General features: G+C 57.8%; 2 protein-coding genes across 2 annotated transcripts in view; one reads left to right on the top strand and one right to left on the bottom strand.

The window, feature by feature from the left end:
* The first annotated feature begins 2,155 nt into the window (after positions 1-2,155).
* On the top strand, positions 2,156-3,049 carry CDK5R1 (cyclin dependent kinase 5 regulatory subunit 1). The gene has a single exon (XM_035566958.1). The coding sequence runs from the start codon at positions 2,156-2,158 to the stop codon at positions 3,047-3,049; it is 894 nt and encodes a 297-aa protein (XP_035422851.1).
* Positions 3,050-5,076: 2,027 nt separating this feature from the next.
* Positions 5,077-11,284, bottom strand: part of MYO1D (myosin ID) — a 160,812-nt gene continuing 154,604 nt past the window's right edge. Inside the window, exon 22 of the mRNA XM_035566850.1 lies at positions 5,077-7,625. Coding sequence (XP_035422743.1) covers positions 7,469-7,625 — 157 coding nt within the window. The 3' untranslated portion in view covers positions 5,077-7,468. The remainder of the gene's footprint in view (positions 7,626-11,284) is intronic.

Here is an 11,284-nt window from a genome sequence, read left to right as displayed (position 1 = left end):
CCACTTTTCCGGTTAAGTGCAGGACACCCCAGTGCTGGTGCCTGCTCTGCTTTCCTTGGGTTCCAGCACAGGCTCTCTCTGCCTTGTCCGGGGCCCTCCCGGCTCCCTGCTGGTGGCTGCGGTCAGGCTGCCTCGGCCTCTCTCGGGTGCAGGAAGCTGGGTGTCTTCAGTTTTTCCCTGTAAAACGTTTTGGAGCCCTTCTTCAGCTCCCACACTTGAGACGGGGCGCTGGCACGCTGCTTCCCCCCTCAGGGGCTCGATGCCAGCTGTGGCCTTGGACCGTGCAGTGTCGGGATGCTCCCCCAGGTCCCACAGCCGACGTGCCTCGTGCTGCAGGACTGGTGCTCCTAGGCAGGAAAACGCAGAGGACCTAACTCCTGTTCTTGCCTAAGGCGTGGGGGGAGTGTGTTCCTGGATTTCTTGGTAGGTTTTTTTTGAGCTATAAATATCTCATAAGGTATTTCCCAAAAGCTGCTCTGGCCAGTTCACTGTAATGCCACTGAAGTGGCGTTTTCCCCTGGGGGTTCTTAGCTGTGGATGTGATCTGCTGATTTAGGTTGCTGATTGTAGGTGAATGAGGGGAAATTCATTTGTGGAGCCTGCGTGTGCGGCGATTACGTGCACAACCAAGGTGCTGAGGTGAAGAAAGAGCAGGAAAAGGTGGAGATCTTGCATGTGTCCTCAGCGAGGGCGGTGTCCAGCTCTGGCTATCACCTCTTAAAGGGTGAGGGAAGACCAACGTGGTCCTGACGCAGCAGCTAGCGAGCAGACAGGAGCATGGCAAGGGGCTCAGGGCGTGTGGCTGTGGGGCCGCTGTCCCAATGGCACACTCGTCATTCCAGCTCTCCGAGGGAAGCTGGGCTTTGCTAGGCACCTGCACACCTGCCTTCCATGCCCAACCCTATTAAGATTGGGGCCAACTGAGCTCCACCATTAGGCCTTGTTAAACCCTTTTAGCTTAGCCTTCACACGCTTAACTTAAAAACCGGGCTTTCACACGAAGGCGGGTTTCGTGCTGCCGGGGTCCGGGTTACATTTTTAACAGCCAGGGGCCTTTGCTGGTAAGGGCGGTGCCCGCGGGGCTGGCACTGCACAGCACCTCTCTGCTCGTGCTGCAGGAGGCCTGCGCAGCTGGTTGTGGGGACGAGAGGGCACGAGGCCACCAGGAGCCAGCAGTGGGGGACGCGTGGCTTTCCCGGTGCGTGGGGCCAGGCCTTTCCTCATGCATTTCCTCATGCCAGGGCAGAGGTGGGGTGCGTGGGGCCCGGCTGCAGCCGGGTGGCTCCGTGCAGCGCTCTCCGGGCTGGGGGCTTGCTGCGGGCGCAGCTTTTCGAGCCCTGCCCGGCATTTTGAGCTGCTGCACAGGGATCCCAAGTGTGACCCTTGCGCTGCGGGCTGCGGCCCTCGAGCTCCACGTGCTGGGAAAAACCCCACGGCGCTGGGGGGGTTGAGAGCAGCGGGGGTGCTCCGGGCCGTGCTGCGTGTCCGGGCCCCGCTCGCTCGGCAGCACCCAGCAGCAGCGGGGTCGGGGCCTCGACCTCGTGTTTTTGTTTTTCGTGCCCTCAACCCCGGGCGCGGGGCTCGGGGGCCCCTAACGCCGCCCCCGTCCCTCCCGGGGCTGCCCCGCCGGCGGAACCTGGCCGCAGCGCGGTGACAGCGGCTGCGCTGCCCCGGCACCGCCTGCGGGCGTCGCTGTGGGGCCGGGCCCGAGCTGCGCCCGGTGCTGGCGGCGGCGTTACCGGGCTGCCGCTGCCCCGTGCCCGTCCCCCCGGGGCTCCCCCCCCTTATCCCGGGGTCCCCCCGGGGCTCCCACCCCGGCCCCCCCCGTTCTCGCCCCCCCCCCACCCGCGGCCGCACGTGGCGCGGCGGCGCCGAGGGGGCGTGGCCGGAGGCGTGGCCTCTGGGCGCGGTGGGCGGGGCCTCCCCGCCCCTTTTCCCGCCGGCGCGGCGGGCGCACGTGGCGGCGCGGGCGCGGGGCGGGGCGGGGCGGCGGGGGCGCGCACTGCGCCGGCGGGAGCGCGCGCGGCGGCGGGGCGGGGCGAGGCGCGGCGCTGAGCGGCGGCGGCGGAGCGGGCAGCGAGCGCGGGGCCGCGCCGGGGCCGGGGCCGGGGCCGGGGCCGGGGCGGGCGGCGGGCCCCGCCGGGCGGCCGGCGCCATGGGCACGGTGCTGTCGCTGTCGCCGAGCTACCGGAAGGCCCCGCTGTTCGAGGAGGGGGCGGCCACGGTGGGGCACTACACGGCGGTGCAGAACAGCAAGAACGCGAAGGAGAAGGGCCTGAAGCGGCACTCGCTCATCTCCGTGCTGCCCTGGAAGCGCATCGCCGCCGTCTCGGCCAAGAAGAAGAGCTCCAAGAAGGTGCAGCCCAACGGCGGCTACCAGAGCAACGTCACCCACCTGAACAACGAGAACCTGAAGAAGTCGCTCTCCTGCGCCAACCTCGCCACCTTCGCCCCGCCGCCCCCCGCCGCCGCCGCCGCCGCCGCCGCCCTCGCCTCGGCGCAGAAAGCCCCCGCGGCCGCGCCCGCCGCCGCCGCCACCCCGCGCCGCGTCGTGGTGCAGGCGTCCACCAGCGAGCTGCTGCGCTGCCTGGGCGAGTTCCTGTGCCGCCGCTGCTACCGGCTGAAGCACCTCTCGCCCACCGACCCCGTGCTCTGGCTGCGCTCTGTGGACCGCTCGCTGCTGCTGCAGGGCTGGCAGGACCAGGGCTTCATCACGCCGGCCAACGTGGTCTTCCTCTACATGCTGTGCCGGGACGTCATCTCGGCCGAGGTGGCCAGCGACCACGAACTGCAGGCAGTGCTGCTCACCTGCCTGTACCTCTCCTACTCCTACATGGGCAACGAGATCTCCTACCCGCTCAAGCCCTTCCTGGTGGAGAGCTGTAAGGAGGCCTTCTGGGACCGCTGCCTCTCCATCATCGACCTCATGAGCCCCAAGATGCTGCAGGTCAACGCCGACCCGCACTTCTTCACGCAGGTCTTCGCCGACCTCAAGAAGGAGAGCGGCGCCGAGGAGAAGGGCCGCCTGCTCATCGGCCTCGACCGGTGAGCGCCGCCGCCGCCGCCGCCTCGCCCCCGGGGCTGCCCCCCCCGCCCCCCCCGACCCGGGACCGGGGGCCCCCCCCCCGACCTCCTCCCCAGCCCAGCAAAGCGGCGGCGGAGCGGAGACCTCGCCCCCCCCCCCTTCTCCATCACCCCCCTCCCCAATATTCCCGTCCTCCGGGGCTGGCTCAGCTCGGCTGCAGCGAAACCGGGCGGGGGGAGAAAAAAAAAAAAAAAGCAAAAAGAAGGAAAAAAAAATGAAAAAAAAAACCAATAGCCCTGAGGCTTGCGGCGGGGGGGGCGGGGGGCGCCCGGGGGGAGCGGGGCAGCCCCGGTCTGGCCCGGCCCCGGCGACAGCGCGGCCGAGACAAAGAGCAGGTAGGGGGGGAAAACGGGATAAAAAAACCACAAAAATAAAAAAGGAAAAAGGGCAAAAAAAGCGACCCCTGCGGGCCCCGCCGGCTGCGGGGGGGCGGCCGCCAGCGGGAGCCTGGCTCCGGCGCGGGAGCTGCGGGCGCGGATGGGATCGGAACGGATCGAAATGGATCGGATTGGAACGGATCGGATCGGATCCGAAAGGAACGGATCGGAACGGAACGAAGCTGTGAAGGGCCGGGCCGGGCCGAGCTGCCCGGCCCCGGGCTGGCCCCCGCCCCTCCCGCCCCGTTATTTATTTTCTTTGAAAAGACTCGGATTTCTGAGTGGGTCTGGGGTAGGGAAATAACTGCTACTGTATCATTACATCAATGTGAAATGTATTGTTCCCATCGTGCACTGATCATGAGTATTGTGTAAGGATCTACTTGAGTGTGCAAGCAAGGAAAGAAATCTACATGCTGCTATATGAATACTTTTAGAACAAAAATACTAACCTACGGGGGAAAAAAAAGGAGAAACCCTTCTTTATTCTTTCATTGTTGCTTTTACAGTGGTATTGCGCATGCAAACAGAAGCATTTTGTGTCTTCAAAAAAAAAAAACCACAAAAGGGGAAAAAAAAACACAAAAAAATCAAAAGAAAACCTTACAAGAGATGGCTGTAAAAATTACATCCATGCACAAAGACCCGACACCACCCCGATACCGCAGTCTTGAGCCGGTATTCCCTTATCAGGCCTGGGGACTGATAAGTTTTTTTCTTTTTTTTTTCTTCATGTGCACAGTTCTAGTTTAGTTCTGGTCCATCGGTCATTAAACATGCAAGCGAGAGGGAGGAATGATGTGCCATTTCTTTTTCTTTTTCACTTGAAACTCTTCATCGCTGTACATTGGAACCTGCTAATTATACATGTGTACGTATGTTTTTTTAGTGCAATCTCTTCTGTAGATCTTTGTTGACCAAATTGGTGGGTATTGTTACTTATTAATTTATATTTGTCTCATTTTGTATGTATGTGTATAGTGCGTTTGTAAGTATGTGTGGTTTATAACCTGACAGACTGTGTCATGGGGCTCAGTGTGCCTGTAATTTAATCCCCTCCCCTTATTTTTATTTATTTTTGTACTGTGCTGATTAAATAAAATGCACTGACCATCCATTACACGGCAGCGTTTCGTGGCAGAGTCTTTTCTGCAGCGACCCGTGTGGGTCAGACGCCTTCCGTGCCCGCGTCGCAGCGCTGGAAAATTGGATTTGCCTTGACGAAGGAGGGGTTTAATGCATCAGCTGCGCCCGTGCCTTAATCGCGTTAATGGCACCGGGGTCACCCCGCCACTGGTGGCTTCGGTGTGCGGTGCGGGCTGAGCGAGGAGTGGGGCTGTCCCAACGCGGCTGCCAGCAGAGCAGGCTTTTGGGGGCGAGGGGACAGGCGCAGGACGGCAGGAGGAGACAACGGCGCCGCCGGCAGCAAAACTGGACTGAGCCGGGAGCTGGAAGGTGCCGAAGGTTCCCCGCCGCAGCACGGCTGCCCCACGAAGGTGAACCGCGGGTTCTGAGCGTGCCGAAAGGGGCCTGGAAACTCCACTGCCCTTCCGTGCGTCAGGAGCATCGTCTTCCCCGTGACGCCTCGCTGGTCAGAAACGGGCACCACAAGAGTGGGATGCAACTAATTGGTCTTTTTATTTATGACAGTGAATTATGTAAACAAAAACCCAGGTCAATGATAGTAGGTTTTTCTGCTTTTTTACACATTAAAATATCAACTATAAAAAAAAAAAAAAAGTTCATTGCATTATCGCCCAAGGCTGAAAAATCAAAATTCAATTTAGAAATAGTTAATTTATGGGAAAAAAAACAGGAATATATATATTTTATATATTTATATATATATATATAAAACCAGAGCAGGAACAGATAATATATTTTATAAAGACATTTTTCATCTCGTACAATATTGCCATCTCATCTCATAGCATTAGAAATTTCCTACACACGCAATTTATTGCTGTCCATCATGATTCAGTACAACCATTTCGTTGGAGGGATAGTGTATAAAAGTGCTGATTAAAACTCCTGCCACTACCTTGCCTACGGATTAGTGTCACTAGGGAGGCTTTGGGACCGTTAGATACAAAAAGCGAGAAGTGCAAATAGAAAGGCACAGCAATGGCGAGGACTTTCCTGCTGGCGCTTCCTCGGGATGAGGGCAAGCGCGCTCTCCTGCCCAGGTGTGGGATGGCTTCAGCTGTGGCGCTGCTGCTGCTGTGGGGCACAAACCGGGATTAGGTGGCCAAGGGGCAGTGGGGGGCCCTGGGTGGTCGCACTCGGCAGGGGGCATGGGGCACAGAGCAGGGGGCACGGGGCAGGGGGCATGGGGCATGGGGCAGGGTCGGGAGCTGGGATGTCGCCGCCAGCCTCCCAACAGCCGCAGAGCCGTGGGGCAGCCTTTGAAGGGTGCCTGGTGCTTGCTGGCTCCTGGAGGGGCCTCTGGAGGCCGCAGGGCAGCCCCCGTGTGTGGCACGCTGCGTCCCCGAGCAGCTCCCCACGAGCAAACACCAGTGGCTGGGATGTGGCTCTGGGCTTTTGGGCTCTGGTCCCATCAACCTCAGGTCTCTGGCAGTGGTTGGGGATAAAGGCTGCCCCTGCTCCCCAAGGCCACGGCATGGCTTTTTAAGCATTTTATTTAGGGTTTGTTAGGTGCGTCTGATTCCTAAAATCCCAGAGCTCAGTTGCACCCATGGGGTGTCACCACACATGCCCCTGGCCGTGGTCGCGTCCCATGGGCTGCAAATCCTGACCTGACCAGCAGCGCCAGGACCTGGTCTACGGGATCCCAACAGCCCCACAGCTGCCTCCGCTCAAATACCACCTCTGCAGCCTGAGCTACAGCTCGCTGGCCTTAAATAAAAAGCTTGGTGGTGTACCTGGCACAGAGGAGAGCTGGTGAAACCACGGCCCTAGTTAAACACAAAACACCAAGAGCGAGGTTAGCCAAGCTCTGTGCATCAGCTAAAGGTGATGCTGGCCGAAAAGCCAAGGTGATGGCAATGGGGCCACCGACACCCAACCGGGAAACCTGTAGGAAGGTTCCAGCCTTGCAGCCAGGTCTGTGCTCCTGCCCTGCCAGAGGCAGTGTCTGCGTAGTGCAAAGCGCGGCAGCGCTGGGCTGGGTCCATGGGCCCCTAGGCCCCTGCAGAGACCTGGCCAGTGCTTCCTAACAGCCCTCCCCAAAGCTCATCACGGGGGATACTGAGAAGCCACAGGATCATATAAAAACTCTGCAAGGCCGCTGGGTCCAAATGGGAACCCACTTTGGTCACTGGAGAGGGTAATTAAGGCAAAAACAATGCAGATAGATGAAAAAACCCAACACCTCTGCACTGTGAATCCCACTCTCCCGTTGCGCTGGGCTACCCGGCTCCCACCAACTTGCCTCTGTGCTCCTGAACGCCAGCAGGGAAGCTGCGAGCCGCGAGCTGCGTGTCCCCGACCAGCCCGACCCCGTGCATGCCAGCGGGGCTGGGAGAGCGTGGGGCGGCTCCACGGCAGGGACGCCGGCCCTCCTCTCCAAAGGGGGCTCCGTCTCCATCAGGATGTGGTGCCCTAAGACCCCTTCCTGAGCCGGTTTCTTTGGTTCCTCCGGTGGAGGCTGCACAATATTGCAAAATGACAGACAAACACAGAAGGAAACAGGGGAGAGGGCGGAAGAATCAACGTGGGAAAGGGAGGAAAGGGCTAAGTACCTATAAATGCTTTTTTGGAATAATTCAGATGCACTTTCCTGATATTCTGGCCTGTTTTGTAAGGTGGTTACAGGCCACATTGACTGTTTTAAGCCTTCGCTGCATGTGGTAGTAAAACCCCCTCCTGAATGTGGGTTTGCTAAGACTCTAGCTGTAGAGATCTTTTTGGGCGCATGACTGTGTCACAGCTGAGCAGCTCTAAATTATTCCCCTTGAAAGGTCCAAGGCGCAGGGAGGGAGACCAAAGCCCCGGTCTGTCTTTCCTCCGCTCTCTCCCCGGGCTCGCTGCGCTGGCGGAGTGGATGCTAATTCCCTGGCACGCAGAGGACGAAACCGGAACGATGCTTGGTGAAATCCGGCTGGGATTGGTTAATCTTCGTTTCCACAGAGACGGTGCATTTCCGCCCGTGCAGGCTGCACTGCACCGGGTTGGTGATGCTGACTTGCAGCGCGCGCTTCTCGCTGCAAGGCAAAGGGAGAGGAAGCGTCAGGGAGGGTCAGGCCATGTTTTCAGGTCAGGACGCGTCCTGCGGCAAGCAGAGCAGGAAGCGTAAAGCCAAGGAAGCCCCTGGCCTCTGGGCCTCGGCCGAGACGCTGCCTGCCCCTTCGGCAGAGGGTCCCCCACGAGGGGCTTCCAGCAGCGGGCCCAGCACCACCAGGGGGATTCTGCTTCATGGCCGAAGCAAAGGCCGGGCCGCAGAAGGCCTGGGGTCTGCTGCCAGCTCTGCCACCCACTCACTGAACAACCTTGTGCAAAATCACTCCCGTCTCTAAAATTAGAAAAACAGCAAGGACATCCCTCGTTCTGAGCTTGCGGATTAAAAATACAGCTTAATGTAGCTAAAAGAAGCACAGGTTGTTATTTCTTTTTCTGCCGTGCTGAGGGAATTCCTTGACAGACCGATGGACAGACAGACGGACTGACCCGGCAGCCCCTGGGGTCAGAGCGCCCTGCTCAGAGGCAGGGACAGAACTGTGTCACTGCAAACCATTCCCAGTTGTTTTAACCCTTTAACCCAGCTTTGCTACTAAAAATGAAGAAAATAAATTATCCCACAGGAAAAAAAAAAAAAAAGGAAAGAAAACAACCCTGGTTCCCCGGACAGGCAACTGGCACAGAGAGGAAGGGTTTGGTGGTAAATCCAAACCCTCCAACCAGCCATGGCTGGCTTGGAGCTGAACTCCCAGTGCTCATATGCAGCTGCACTGGGGCCACCTCATCCCACTGAGCAGTTTCAGCTCACGCAGGACAGGGAAGATGCTCCCGGGTGCAGGGAGAGCTTGTTCCTGCACCAGAACCCTCGCTGGCCTCTGGGGAAGGAAACAGGGCTCTGAATGCACATCTGAGATCCATCTGCACGTGCTGGGCCGTGGAGCCAGCCGTGCCAAGGGATGCTCACGACCAGGCAGACCCTGCTGTGCGCTGCGATGCCCATGGAGCTGCCAGGGCCATCAAGGCCACTGCGAGAGCTCCCTCACTGCCTCCAGGCAATTCACCTTCTGCCGCCATCCCCTCTGCACCAGAAGGGAGCAGGTGCCACGGAGCAGGAGAGTGAAGCAGCAGGAGAAACGCCTGCGGTGGACCTGTCCCTATGAGCCCCCGCTGGCCTCAGGAAGCAGGAGAAACCCAGGAATTTGGCCTCCGGGAGAGCCTCCTGCTACCACCTGTGCTTCAGATCCTGCCGAACTTCCTACAGTTCCTAGCACAATATTTAGGGCTTTGAAGACTCAGCAGCATCAACTCCACCGCCTCTTGCCCTGCTCTGCATACAGCACGGAGGATGTGCTGGGTTTCTGTTCTGCGTATCAGCTGCGCTTAGCTTGCAGACACGAGGGCTTGCCTTGCTTTAGCTGCTACAGTATTTTCAGTGATGCAGCGTAAGCCCTTTGTACTGCACAGGCTTCATTTCCACACCACTAACGCAGACTGGTCAAGACGCATCACACCCAAAAAGCAGCACTTTTATGCAGTTCACCACTCACAAAAAAACTGAGCAGTTGTTTTGTTTGGAGAGGTGCTGGCAGGGCAGCAGCACACAAAGCCCTCACATTGTCCCAGGTATTTAATACTTATTTACTCTTGCCACAGCGAGTTGAGGCTAAAATCCCTACTTAGTTTGCTATTTTTACCATGTCTTAGCAGAACGAGCCGTATACGCAGGAGGGCCTCTTGGAGATTCCTGCCGTCGTGTGCTCAGCAGGCAGGGTTAGCATGAAGCGTCTGTAGCAGGGCTAAGTGCTGAGGACTACTCTCTCCTCTCCTGCAGCCCTCACCAAACCGCAGGTAAGAAGATGGAGGTTCTGCAGCCATGAATAGTTCAACTCTGTTGACCCTTCTGCACAGCAATAAGCCAGCCCTTCATGTGAGAAGAGGTTTCATCCTCAAAACATTTTGTCGGGGAGCAGGACAGCCCTTGAATGGCACCCAAAGAACCCTTTGCAAGTCCAGCAAAGGATCACAAACCCTGTCCTTGTTCTTCCCCAACAGCGATGCAATGCTGAACCCTGCCACCAGCTCCACAAGCAGCTCAATGTACTGGGACCTTGTGTCCCTTGGATGCTGCTCCTGTGCTTGGTCAATCCCAACAAGGATGAGGTTGGAAGCAATGTCAGCCTGGTTCCCAGTTCATCAGTCACATTCGCATCGTACCTGTTGGTGCAGTGGCAAAAAGGGGAGATGGCAGATGCTGGCTGTCCTGGAGTGAGATGGCTCATAAGTGGCCAAAAGGGAAAGAACAGCTGTCGGCATCAGCCAGTAAATTGGGGTAAAAGACCTCCCAAAGCTCAGTGGCACAACTTGATTATAGTAGGTAGCACAACTGGGAAGACGCTTCCCAAGTTCCTGCAGAATTTGGGTCATGAAGGGATAGGAAGAGTCTGAGATGGAGGTGGTCCAGTCACAATCCTGAAAGTCCAACGAAGCATTTCGAGGGCAACGCACGGTGAAAACACCCTGTGGGGAGCCATCGGTGCTCTGCAGGTCAAACTGAGCAAGAAAGTGATGGCAGCAAAGGCAGAGACAAGTATCACCTCCGCACAGTCTGGTGAAAGGACTGAGTTCTCACTGCATAATCCTGTCCCACTGTTGTCCTTTGCTCTTCCACCTCTCCACCTCAGTAAGACGAATCACAGTCAGAAAAAGGGGTTGTTATGGTGAAATTAAGGTGGAAGAATGCTTGTACTATTAAATTTCAAGCTTGGAAACACAAAACTGGTCTTTGTCTCACCAGCCCTGCTGTAATTCCATAAGCATTTCCACGGTTGCTTGTATTTGAGGAACATTTCTGAATTTACAAATTACATACAAGTCATCTTCTGGCCTTCTGACAATTTAAAGGAACACCTGGGGTTTGCAATGAAGACGGACTATTTTGCCATCTCCAGGTTGGTGGGCAGAACTGAACGGGGTGTTTATCGCCAGCCCCCCGCTGAAGACACGGTCACCATGCAGGGAGTTAAGTGACAAGCCCACGGTGATGGAACGCAGCGCCAGAGTGAAGAGCTGAACCCAAATCCTCTGACTTTCAAGAGCTGTCTTTTAACCCCACACCCTCTCCAGCCTGTGGAGGAGCACAGGACGCGTGTATAAGCTTTAGCCCCGCGGCCAGTCCCTTCCTGCAGCCTGTGCACACAGATCTACCTGATTCAAAGCTCCTGCCTTGGGGTCAGGCGCGGTTTCTTACCAAGAACAGCTTCAAAGCCAACCCCCATGACCAACACGCAGCCACTGTTGGGATGCTGTGTTCTCAGTTCAGGAGAAGCCCCCTGACCTCATCCTTCTGCTTCCACCCCCGCCGCAGCCCGTGGAGGTGCTGGTTCTGCGCGCGGGACATCGGCCCCGCAGAGCCCCCCAGGGCTGCCTCCAGCCCCCTCCGCCTGCACAACAGGGGCTGTTCCAGGCATTGGTCTCTATTTTAGTAAGTCCTTAATGGGCTTCCAAGATGCTCCTGGCATCTCTCTTGCACAGGCACACATTTAGGAGACCAGGCACACAACGTCAGGGCTAATAGAGTCGTAGATCCCAAGCACAGCCCTGCCTCTGAGCGCAGCCCCATCTGAGCTGGTTTATGGCAGGTTTGGCTGCTCACCAAGCCCGGACGTAACCCGAAAGCTGACGGAAG

This window comes from Cygnus atratus, chromosome 25, assembly GCF_013377495.2.
Source record: "Cygnus atratus isolate AKBS03 ecotype Queensland, Australia chromosome 25, CAtr_DNAZoo_HiC_assembly, whole genome shotgun sequence".
In the NCBI taxonomy this organism is placed as follows: Eukaryota; Metazoa; Chordata; class Aves; order Anseriformes; family Anatidae; genus Cygnus; species Cygnus atratus.
Note: the sequence above shows the minus strand (reverse complement) of the source record. Positions and strands in the feature narration are given on the sequence as shown.

What these genes read in the sequence shown, in the direction of transcription:
- CDK5R1 (XM_035566958.1), top strand. Translation starts at nt 2,156, where the DNA reads ATGGGCACGGTGCTGTCGCTGTCGCCGAGCTACCGGAAGGCCCCGCTG.